Source organism: Malania oleifera, chromosome 1 (genome assembly GCF_029873635.1).
Source record: "Malania oleifera isolate guangnan ecotype guangnan chromosome 1, ASM2987363v1, whole genome shotgun sequence".
Taxonomy (NCBI): Eukaryota; Viridiplantae; Streptophyta; class Magnoliopsida; order Santalales; family Ximeniaceae; genus Malania; species Malania oleifera.
In genome coordinates this window covers 154857710-154870135 of record NC_080417.1, presented here as the reverse complement: position 1 = coordinate 154870135, position 12426 = coordinate 154857710, and the positions used below count along the sequence as shown (strand labels likewise).

General features: G+C 34.8%; 1 protein-coding gene across 3 annotated transcripts; it reads right to left on the bottom strand.

The window, feature by feature from the left end:
* Positions 1-12208, bottom strand: LOC131167953 (peptidyl-prolyl cis-trans isomerase FKBP16-1, chloroplastic). Of its 3 annotated transcripts, XR_009140193.1 has the most exons (9): positions 12035-12160; positions 10027-10197; positions 9831-9865; positions 8608-8701; positions 8319-8379; positions 1329-1374; positions 886-986; positions 536-606; positions 298-357 (listed from the first exon to the last, which is right to left on the bottom strand). XR_009140193.1 is itself a non-coding variant. In XM_058127044.1 (8 exons), exons 1-8 carry the CDS (start codon positions 12091-12093, stop codon positions 280-282), a joined length of 615 nt encoding a protein of 204 aa, XP_057983027.1. In that variant the 5' UTR covers positions 12094-12208; the 3' UTR covers positions 1-279. The 3 variants fall into 3 exon arrangements, 2 of the variants coding, with proteins under 2 accessions (XP_057983027.1, XP_057983038.1); XM_058127044.1 differs by lacking the exon at positions 886-986 and having other exon boundaries at positions 1-357; positions 12035-12208; XM_058127055.1 differs by lacking the exons at positions 536-606; positions 886-986 and having other exon boundaries at positions 1-357.
* Between the last annotated feature and the right edge of the window lie 218 nt (positions 12209-12426).

The following is a 12426-nucleotide window of genomic DNA, read 5'->3' as shown; positions in this document are numbered from 1 at the left end:
TAACCTGGAAAAAAAATTTATGTGCATATTAATTAAAGACTGGTGTTCAACAAGAATATGTCCAAATCTTCACTGAAAATAGAAAGAAGCTGCCCATTCAAGGTGTCAACAAGTCAAAAGCAACAGAAAGATGTCAACTAATTAATCCGTTTCAGATCAAACAAACTTTGCAAAAACATAGCCTCATAAAACTTTTATAAGCTGCACCTCAAATACCAGAGGCTCCTTTACATGAGACAAGAGGATGCGTCGAGGGCCAAACTGCAACCAAACATAGCCTCATAAAACTTTTAAAAGCTGCACCTCAAATACCAGAGGCTCCTTTACATGAGACAAGAGGCTGCGTCGAGGGCCAAACTGCAACCAAGAACCCCACACACACACTCAGAGTATGAAAATGAGTCCATTATCCATGATTCCACGCATACTAAAGTGAACTTCTCTTATATTAAAAATTATTTATAAAGATGGAAAAAAAAAAAAAAAGCTTAAGAAACACACAAAGGAATCATAAAAAGAAAAGCAAGGGTGTAACCTCATCAGGTATTGGTTTCAAGTTTTCATTTATGTATCCTAATGCAGGAGGTATCAGTGCTCTTCTCTTTCCTGAAAAAACCGAAAAAAGGGTTGAGTGACTTGCCGATGCTAAACAAAGTAAAGAACATATATATAGTACTACTACAGTAATCAGGTTTTGTTGCAAAACAGTGGCACTCTTTGAATGGAACCACAAGGCTACAAAAATTCAACATCCCATTTGACATAAGTTATAATTCATGTGTGTTATATATTGACCATTGCACAACATTACAAGGGCAAAAGTAAGAATTTTTTATTGGGGTAGCATAACAAACAAAAGTAATTTCCAGGCTCCAGCTGTCTTACTTTGTGCAACCAAAATGATATTTTGAACCATTTGATATTAACCCATTCTTTTAGCAAAATAGAAAGATATTTAACTCATGGTCTTCTCCAATCCACCAACCCTGCAAAATGTGGCAAGTCTTGTGACTTCTGTTAAACTTCAGAAATTCAAAAATCATATTTCCTAAAAAGCTTTAGTACGGAAAGTCTAAAGCTTATTTTTAAAATTTGAGAATATAACTTGAAAGCTCGTGAAGTTGAGAACATATAGCAGTTGTGATATGTTATTGTATATCCTATTCAACAAGTATTTGGCCCAAAATTTTCAAAATTCATGAAATTCACACTGGATTAAAAGTATCTACAATGACTGACTTTTCTCAAAAAGTCAGCAGTTAACCCACTCAAATTCAAATTCAGAAAATGCCCAAAATTTTGCAAACTGAAAGCAAATCAGAACTTACCTCCAACCTTCATGCCTGTCAGCATCTCCTTCAGACCCTTTATGATCTGCAGAGTGCCACAACTTCTAAGAAAACCAAGGCAAAAGGCATCTTCTACAAAAAGAACTAATAAATTTTAAATTAAATTGTGTGTAAATGGTAATAATTCCTTATAAATGAGAAGAGGAAGCTTGATGGGTTAATAGAATTGTAAAGCTGCAGATATTGAGTGAAGACATGGAAAAATGTTCAAAGAATCTACAAGAATCATTCAAAAACAAATGAATTGCATCTGGAAGTGATTATGAAAGCAACCTGCCATTGAAATGGATAACACTTGTGAAAAGAAAAGCAATCATGACATTCATAAGAAGTGAACAAGTGCAGAGACGGGACTGAAAAGTCAAATCTAAAGGGATTATTCACAACCAATCCTTGTAAAGCTTGCTCACACAAGACTAAACTTTGCCTAAGCCCTAGACCATTTGGAGCTGCATTTGAAAGGTTCATGATATCCAAAGTGTTCACAACGTACCATTGAGCTGATGGTCAACTGTTTTCTCTAAAAGAATTGCACAACACATAAATCATTAATCTGGCCCTTGCCTAACCAAACCACAGCCCAATCTCTTATACTACCAGTTCAGGATGTATTAAGCTGCAAAGGTCATATTAAAGAGAATTTCTCTCCAATAGGGCAAGCAAAATAGCAGTCTTAACAGTTACCATTGATTATAAAGAAACTGGCAGATATTACATCTTGGGGAATACTTACAGAAACCTACTGGTAGAGAAAGAAGCAAATACAAACTTTTTTTTTTTTCAAATCAAGGACTTAATCTTCATTTAGCTTCTAAATGTAAAGCTTATATCAACCAGCCATGACTTTTCCCAATGTTTTAAGACTCAAAAGACTCAAACTAGTACCTGGATGAACAGTAGATACATGGACCAATGACATCAGTGGTCAATTATATAATTTTAGATATCATTCAGAAATTTTCATGCTTTATACACACACACACACATATTTTTATATACTTCAGAGGAAAATTTCATAAATAAAGAGATTTATTAAGAGAATAAAGGAAATATATACAAAGAAAAAGGCAAGGCATGCTCCTAGCAGATAAGAAGAAAACAAAAACAATAAAGAGAACTTGACAAATTCATATGCTAATGGAGTGATTTGCAGAGCACCAAGGTCCAGCAAGAAAGACCATGGTACTCCAAATTAAAGCAGCAAGAGTAACAAAACCGTCAAAAATTATGGCATAGTGCCCCCAAAAAAAAAATTACAATGAGCTTCCTGCTCCTTCTCCCAGTAACGCCACATAAATATTCCAGAAAGAAGTACAACAGGAGAAAAAAGAAAAAAGTTCACCCACTCCAGTAACTAAGCACACAAACATCAGGACAAGATGTTCTAAGAAAATCTTTAGTATTGATCCTATTAACAGCTGCAAAATAAAGTGAAAGCTTTTATTTTAGAGGGAATTAGGATCCATTTAGTTGTAGAAAACATTTTTCATTTTTCATTTCAGTTTATCAAATAATTACAAAAATGTCACCTTTTTTAGAAGAAAAAAAATGGAATATCTTAGCTTAAAGGGATGCCAGAACAATCACAAGAAATACAACTGTCAACAGAAATCAGCAAATTCCTAGCTACTTCTACTCTGCTAAAAACATCAGACAGAAATAGCAAGCTCTACGTTTCATATTTGATTCGAAACATACATAAGCTAATAGCTTACCCTTCTTCTCAAACCAAGCTCTACATTTCAGGCAATTTTTCTAAAAATGCCCATAGCAATGACAGAAATAGCATTTTGGTCCATTATGTTCCCTCTTGCGAGCCCCATTGACATAAGAAGGTCCCGCAACCTTCAATGGATCTTTCTTGAAACTCTTTTTCGGTTTCTTTCCTTTGCTTCCAACTCCATGAATCTGAGCCTTGCCTCTTTTTGAATTAATATACTCACCAATTCATTCACATTCCACTTTCCCTTAATAGTGTTATAGTGAATCTGAAATGGCTCATACAGTGTAGGCAAGGAATTCAGAATGAACTGAACAAGGAAACTTTCATCAACATTCATACCTAGAGATTTGAGTCTGGCAGCTAGATTTGTCATTTCAAGGACATGCTCATTCATTCCACGGCTACCATCAAATTTCATGGTGGTAAGTTCAACCATTAATCTCCCTCCAAGGGAATTGTCCACTGAACGAAACCAATCTTCCATAGCCTTGAAATATTCCTTTGCATTTTCAATTTGAGGAAGCGTTGACTTAATATTGTTTGCAATACACATTCGCATAAACATGATTCTTAATCTATTCGATCTTTCCCATGACTTAGACAAAGCTTGCTGCTCCGAACTGCTTGTTCCACTAATAACAGCAGGTTTGTCAATTCGTAGTGCTAAGTCAAGATCCAGAACACCAAGGTGAAACTGGATCTGTTCCTTCCAGTTAGAGAAATTAGTTCCATTAAAGATCGGAACAGAAGAAGCTAGCGAATGAAGCGAAACAGGAACTGACACTGCAATAAAATCATCACAACATTAATGCTTTGAGAAAATCACTTCCATTAGTAATATTGCGTTCAATCTTTGGATTAACTAATACAATATACTAATATTCAAATTTAATGGTTATTTTCACTCACCTAGGCATAATTGATAACCCTTCAAAGTTTGATTGGTTTGTCACCTTTGAGCATCCATTCTAATCTCACTATCATTCTATCAGTTATCCTAATTAATTTAATGACTATTTGAAAGTTGGTGCACCTTTGGGTCAAACCGTAATAATCAATAATCATTCCACAATAATTTTGCAAAGTCAAAATTCAATTCAATATTTATTACTTTTCCCAACAAGATCACTTTGGTGACAACATGCTAACCATAATATAAATATTGATTGATAAATAACCAAGCAAAAATTTGTCAACGTTCACAACAAATAAATAATATCCCAAAATAAAAATTTTATCATGAAAAATCGATCATATAGAGGTGGTGACTATTATTGAAGGTATGATGGAATAAGACAATGTCCAGGACCGTTTGCTAAATTCCTAAAAGAGCATGGTATTTGTGCACAATACACAATTCCTGGTGCGCCCCAACAGAATGGTGTGGCTGGAAGGCATAATCGTACTCTTATGGAAATGGTTAGAATTATGTTAAGTAACTCCTCAGTACCCATTTCATTGTGGATTGAGGCCCTTAAGACAGTCGTTTATTTGCTTAAACGGATACCTAGTAAGGCAATTCAAAAGACTCTTTTTGAATTGTGGAGGAGAAGGAAACCGAGTTTGAGACACTTTCATATTTGGGGTTGTCCAGCAGATGCTAGGATTTATAATCCACATGAAAAGAAGTTGGATTCTAGAACTGTAAGCAAGTACTTTATTGGTTACCCAGAGAAGTCCAAAGGGTTATAGGTTTACTACCCTAACCATAGTACGAGAATTATTAAAACTGGAAATGCTAGATTCCTTGAGAATGGTGAAATTAGTGGGAGTGATGTATCACGTAATGTGGTCATTGAAGAAGTTCGAGTGCCTATCCCGATACTTGTAACTTCAACAGAAATTGTTGTTTCTCCAGTTGTCGAACAATATGATAACATTGAACAACAATCTAGTGATCAGCTACTCCATAATGAGAATGTCACCAATGAACCGGTTGCAGAACAATTACAATCTACCCACATCTTCCTTTTCATCAGACTTTCCCATAGGTTCTGGTGAAGCAAAGAAAAGTGGTTAAGTGAGAGAAATAATTTCTACAAGCTTTCTTCAAAGAAAGGAGATTTCATTATGGCTGATTCTGGTATGTTTTATGAAACATTTTATTTCCGCATAAAAGATGATTATGCAACTTTCATGATAGTTGAAGATTCCTATTTCAGGAAATTAAATTTTTACATGTGATATCAGAGTCATGGTTGAAACTATCATGATTTTCCTTTTAATATAGAGATCAATTTCATTAATATTTTTCAATCTTGCTATTGTTTTATGTGCAATGTTTTACGTTCATAATGTTCGTTTGCTGATTCCAAAAATTCCCATGATGTTTTCCGGATTTAATGAAATCTTGATGAAAGCATGTAGTGGCTGGATTTATTGGGATTTTACGTTATTGGAATATCATGATTCCGTGTGGATATTTATTAGCATGTATCAGTTTGATTTCGTATGAGTTGATTCTGAATTTGTTGGCTGCATGATGGTTTTATTTACTCACAATTCAAACTGTCGATTTATTGGCTTGAATCTTGACATTCGCTGGTCATCTTCTTTGTTTTATTGGGCTCACTAGTTTGTTTAAATGATTACTTTTTGGTGAGCATTTGTTGGGCCGTATGGTTTAATGCATGCATACCATTTTTTTATTGTTTGATTTCGTATGAGCCACTTACATGTTTTATGATAGTAAATTAGTAATGGTGGCTACATTATGGGCTCACTTTATGCATGCATGGGCTGAACTATTTTACATGTAATTGAGAAAATTAAAAGAGAATGCTAGCATAGGGTTTTGAACTCAGAACATAGTGTTCAAAACAATGCATGCTAACTAATGGACTGAAATGCTTTTTCTGTCATGGCTATGGGCATTCATGGAAAAATTGCCCGAAACGTAGAGTTTGATTCGAGAAGAAGGGTAAGCTATTAGCTTATGTATATTTCAAATCAAATATGACACAAGTTGCTTCTAATGCATGGTGGATTAACTCTAGTTCTACTATTCATGTTTAAATTCGATGCAGGGATACCTTTCGATTCAGAACATAAAGAAAAACGAGCATTTTATAGTCTTGGAAAATGGAACTCAAGTACCAATTGTTGGTGTTGGAACTTTACGTTTGTTTTTAGAGTCAGACCACTGTTTGGGCGTATTTGATACTTTTTATGTTCCTACTATTTCTACAAAGTTAATTTCGATGTCAAGAGTTGATTATGATGGTTATGCTTTGTATTTTGAATATAATGTTTTTCATTTGTTGAGAAATGACTCATTGGTTGGTTTTGCTGTTCTATTTGAGGGGTTATATAGATTTAATCTTAACAAAAATTTTGCTAAAACACTCCTCACCCTGCATCATGATGTTGGAACTAAACGTAGTGGAGTTAATGAGAATTCTTCTTTCTTGTGGCATAAAAGACTGGGTAATATATCCAGAGAAAGAATGGAGAGATTGGTAAAAGATGGGATTCTTTCAAATCTTGATTTTAATAATTTCAATGTATGTGTGGACTGCATTAAAGGAAAGCAAACCAAACATACAAAGAAAGGCACCACAAGAAGTGGAAAACTTTTGGAGATAGTCCAAACTAATATTTGTGGACCTTTCGACTCACCGTCTTTTTCAAGCAAGCATACTCAATATCTACCAAAGTAGTATCCTTCAGAATTCGTCACTTCTCTTTGATTGGAAGATCAGAACACACACAGATTCTAGCACATGAAATGTTCTTCATTTTCTTCATGAAAGAATCCAAGTCCAGTTGCTTACTAACTGCACTTGCAACATAGCTCAACCCTAGGGTAGTCCAGTATATTAATGGAATGACAAAAAAAATCACCCACACTGGTATTCTATCCATTATCAACTCTTCATGTTCCACTGCACAGGACCAGGAAGAAAGAAAAAAAAAAAAGCAAAGCATATTGCGATAAACCAAGGGCCATTTCCATGATCCAGTCCCTATCCTCAGAGAAATTGGAAAATAAATGAACCACTAGGAAGAGACGAGATTTCAACAGTCCAGTTTTTTCCATATGTCAACAATGTTCTTGACATAAGTGCATAGAGGGGCTTTTCCAAGAAGTTGTCCAATAACAGCTTCCTTTCATTTCTCCAGTGCAAGTTGGAAAATGGCAAAATGCTATATGGAGGATTCATAAGAAAACTGCCATCCTCTTTATAATAGGCTTGAAAATTTTCAACTGTGATGCATCATCCTTTGAATCATCAAAAACAAATGTCTCCAGGAAAATTTCATATCTCTTGAAGGTTCACCACAATCCTTATGCTTCTTACTAATTGAATTTATAAGATTGTCAAAAATTTCCTCAACACTACAGCCTGTGGCTTTTTATGAATATATGCTTTCCAAATTTTCTACACAAAATGCTCAAAAACTGGAGAACTGGAAAATAAGGTCACATTTTTGTAATTCTTTGAAAAACTAGAGAAGGAAAACAAAACTATTTTTCAAAATAAAACTATCTCGTCAATTTCCAAATAAAAGAATGCAAGAGAAACACAAGATAATTAGCAACACAAGTCAAATGGGTGAAAAAGGACTTGAAAGATAAGTCCTCAGAAGCAAATAAAACTCAATTCATGCTATCCCTCCTCAAAGAACACCAAAAAGAACCAGCTCAGTCAACACAGGAATCAAATAATCAATACCCTTTCAGTTCAAATATCTACCAAAATGGAAATTCCAAGACCTGAGAAATCAAAGCACTAAGAAAACCAAACAAATGAAAAAGGGTCAAAAAACCTCAAGACAAGGGAGCATCCTCCCAAAAATGAACTCTCTCCCACATAAATGAGGAAAAAGAAATGAGGCACCTGAAAATGAATTCACAAGGAATTGCATGAAAATTCCTTTAACTGCAGCAACCCATCCATTCCGTTGAAGCCTATATTTACTATGAATTGACTTATCCCAAACAGAATCAAATTTTAGAAGAGACGGCTAGAGCTTTTCGCCAACAAGGGGCAAGGAAATGTTTTTTTGGACACTAAATTATCTAGACCCAAACTTCCACCTCTCTTAGAATTCTAAATCATAGATGATGATTTCATATTTACAACACACATAATGGAAAATTCATTGTCAAATATCCAAATAGAATGTAAAGAGAAACTGAGTAATTTTAGTAGGACTTAGTCGGTTAATTCACTATCCAAAACAAAATTAGTAGAACCAGGAAACCAAAAGTTTATTGCATGTTAAATGAAAGAACAAGTAACCTGTTTCTCATCCAGAGGAAGTTTAACGGGCATGCTTTCTCCACTAAATTGATCGACAGTGCTGGATCAAAATACAACATGAGTATACTCAAGAAACAATAATAGAATAAGGCAGTAGACGAATAGTTTAGGGGCAATAGAGTAGAATCTAAAACAAACAATCATTTTTATAACAACATAGATAAGGACCCACTATTTTATTTTATTTTAGCATGTAAATGTAAAAATCAGGAATTCTAATCCTCTAGTGGAATGATGTACAAACAATGGAGCAAATAATATGAAGTACCTATGGACAAAATATCCATTGGAGCGCCGGCAAACATAATTGACTTCAACCAAATCTCCTTCATGAACTTCTGGTCCCTCCCCTTCAATAATATCTTGAAAATGAAGCTTTAGAAGTAAGTATAAAACTTAGAAATAGGAATAGTACATCACCAAAGTATTGGGGGAGAGAGAGAGAGAGAGAGGTAAAAGCAAGTTTAAGTAAGAGAAGATGAAAACATGAAACAACAACAATTTACTAGCTAGCCACAGCAAAACAACTTTTTAGACAGTTGTTAAGTCGCCATAAAACCTAAAAGCTCAGGTTACTAGGTTGTGGACCAATGATGTATATCAAGCCCTGTTTTCCTTGCACGTGCAACTAGGGCTGGGCATGGTTCAATCCAAAGTTTGGATTCATTAGAAAATGCAAACCGCAACCGAACTATTTCAAATGGTTAACTGAAATTCAGTTAACTAGTTTTTAGACCAATATCCATCATTGAACTAAACCAAATTGTTGGATCCAATTTAAAATTTTAAAGTCACTAGAAATTAATATTTCTCTTCCCTAATAATCAATATGCAAATTTTAATATTTCACCATTTAAAATTAAAGCATCAATCTTAGTACAATACAAATTATTTATTTTAATTATTAATATGGTATAATATAATAATTTTATACATAATACATTTTTATATATTTATAATATATCAATTGGGTTCACTTAATCATGGTTATTGAATGTGCCAAAGATAACCCAAAAAAAGTTAAAATCAAAACTGAAACCCAGCCAAAAAATGATTAACTGATTTTTCCATTTGGTTTGGTTCAGTTTTGCGTTGTTTCAATTTTTCAGTTTTTCTTGCCCAACCCTAGCAGTGGGCACAATCCTCTTTTTTTGGTTTTTGGCATTTGAATGTGCCTCTATAGTCACATATTTAGTAATTCATGGAAAGATAAACAAGCATTAAATAACATCCATTGTTGGGAATATGGTTTAACAAACAATGGCGAGAAAGAGAATAATTGAACTCAAGGCCTTATGGCAACATACCATGTTGTTTAACACTTGACCTAAAAGCTTAAGCTATTGCATACATCAAGCCTTAGCAAATAGCAATAGTATCACAATGTAAGCAATTCTCCTCAATAATGAGACTAGACTTTGCAATTAACCTCAAAAAAAAAAAAAAACATTTTTATATATTAAAAAAAATAACAAAAGAAAATAGTTTCACCTTGAATCCTAACCCCACTTGAAAGTTTTCGAGTCCTGGATGCTTCAAATCCAAAATTAAAATTGCATATAAGAACTATGACGAGCATTGAAAGAAAGGATTTTGATATAATAATATATAATACTAATTTTATCCAAACCATATAAAAGGGAATAATAAATAAATGACATACAATCAAACATATACAACATTTTACCGAATCACTTCAGGTTCTTTCATCTCCAGCATAGGTGCAGCAAGAGTAGGATAAAAATGCGACAAAATGGGATTGAATCCCATAAACTGCAAAAGCAACCTCCTTGGCACTTTTTCCAATGTTTTAGCAGGGAGTCTATTGTGAACCTTGGGCTGCTCATCATTTACAGAACTGGTTGGAAAAAAGTTGCAACGTAGTTGTCACCCTTGCTATTCAGTAAACCAGTAAGTTTACAAAACTAATACACAAAAATATTTGAGTCAGACAAATGCCACTGGATAATTTTCAGCATGCATTTTGTGTGTTCTTGGATCAGGTAAAGTTATTTCTGCATCTCAATTGAGATAAGAGCAGTACTTTCAATCAGTATAACAACATGAGGCTATGTAGTTCTACTGGTTGAATATCTTTGCAGTATTAAAAAACCGATTTTAAGAGCATCTCGTAGCGAAATCTCATGCATTTCATCATTAAGATGTACAAATCTAAGCCACTATTTAATATTTTTAATTTATATATAAATACATGAAGCTATCCACAAATTAATTATTAAAATCATGAAGCTATGGTTTACACTTGCTCAAATCCTGAATTTCTCTCATATTGGAATTGTGTAATCATTGCTCAAGTGCTAACTATTGCATACTTTCACTTGTGCACAAGGTCGGACCCGCAACTTATGTGCTCATGATTGGTCATCGGGATATAGTGGTAGGATTCCCTTACTTATCCCTATCATTAGATGTCCTTGAGAGTTTTGGCCAGGTGAGCTCCAATTGAGGTTCATTAAAAGAGCCATGCCCCTTACCTTTTGCTGCTCAAGCATCCACCACATCATTCATGACTTGTGTCTCTTCTTACCCCTAAATCATTGTCACATGTAACTATTCAATTGGGCTTGCAACTAAGGCTACAAACGAAGTGCCTTGGGAGCTTGGCTCGGTAAGAACTCATACTCATTCATTACATAAATGAGTAATTTCTAAGCCCAATTTTTTAGGCTTGTTAATAAACAAGCTGAACTTGAACTTAACATGCTCATTTCGACTTGATTATAGGCTTGGTCGACATATCTAGTAGGCTTGGACTAGCCAAGCTCATTTAATATGATTGAGTTTGGTTTGATAGACTTCAGAGGGCTTATTTAGCCTAAAAGTAGGGGTTGATTGGGTGTGGACTTTTTCAGCCCAAATTCTATAACCTAAATTCAGTGATAGGACCAAGGCCCAATGTTAATAGGCTAGCTTGGCAGAGACAAAGAAAACCTAAGGCAATGCTAGTAAGAGTCTCATTTCACCCTTTGCCTAACAAAACCCTAAAAGAGCCCTTCGAAACCCTCGATAAGAGATTCCAAAAAACCAAGTCGTTCGTGTGCAGTACCTCAAATCGGTAAGGACTCAGATCAACTCCTTAAGCTTGAATGAAAATATTCAAACTTGGATTGAGCTCAGCTTGTGCTCGAGCTCAGTAAAAAATTCAACTAAAAAATTGAACGTGGTAAATCTCTGCTCGGCTCATTTGCAGCTTACCTGCAACTATCTTATAATTGGCTGAACTTTCACGTAGCGCCTTGCCTTACTGAATGGTTAGAAACTTCTCAACCCTTTACAAATACTCTCTCGTTTCAGGCCTTTTGGCTCTCTCCCTATCTACTCTCCCAGCCTTTGGATTCTTTCCACCAACTCGAACTCCCTCGCCTGCCACCCTCTCTGGGCCTCTCCGTCATTCCCATCACTAGGCCAAAGCTTTGATTATCCTCCCGAACTCTGGAACCCTCTCTACAAATGGTTGCTAGAATGCATTCACATCATTGGAAATTCAAAAATACTCATTTCTTTGGCATCGCAAATTACCAAAACCTGGAACATACCCACATGCCAAATACTTCCATGTCGATCCCTGCCACCCTAAATTCTCAATCAAACGACATATCGAATCATGAAGAGCAACAACTCTGATTCTTCTACGACCAAACAACAACAATAATAATCATAGAAGTGTTTGTTACCTTGGAGATTTGAAAGCACATTTGAACTGAAGTAGCGTTACGGGGGAAAGAGCTTCCATGTCCTTGAAGAGTAGCAGAAGGATAAAGAACAAAAGAAGCCGATAGGGGCAAGTAAGCAAGGGGACGCGGAGCTTCAAGTCATACTTTTGTGATGCCGGTTGTTTTGGGAATATTTGCACTAATTTGAATTTTGTTTATTTTTTACATCTATATTTTAAAAAAAAAATTAGTAAAAAAAATATTGTAGTGCCGAAATTTCATTATGAAAAGAATTATAATGCAATAACACACCTGAAAAAGAGAAATAATTATGATGGGCAAAACGCGTCTCAAAAGTTAAAATCATATTTTGCTATGAAAGCAAATCATTATCGATATCTTTAGAAGAGAAA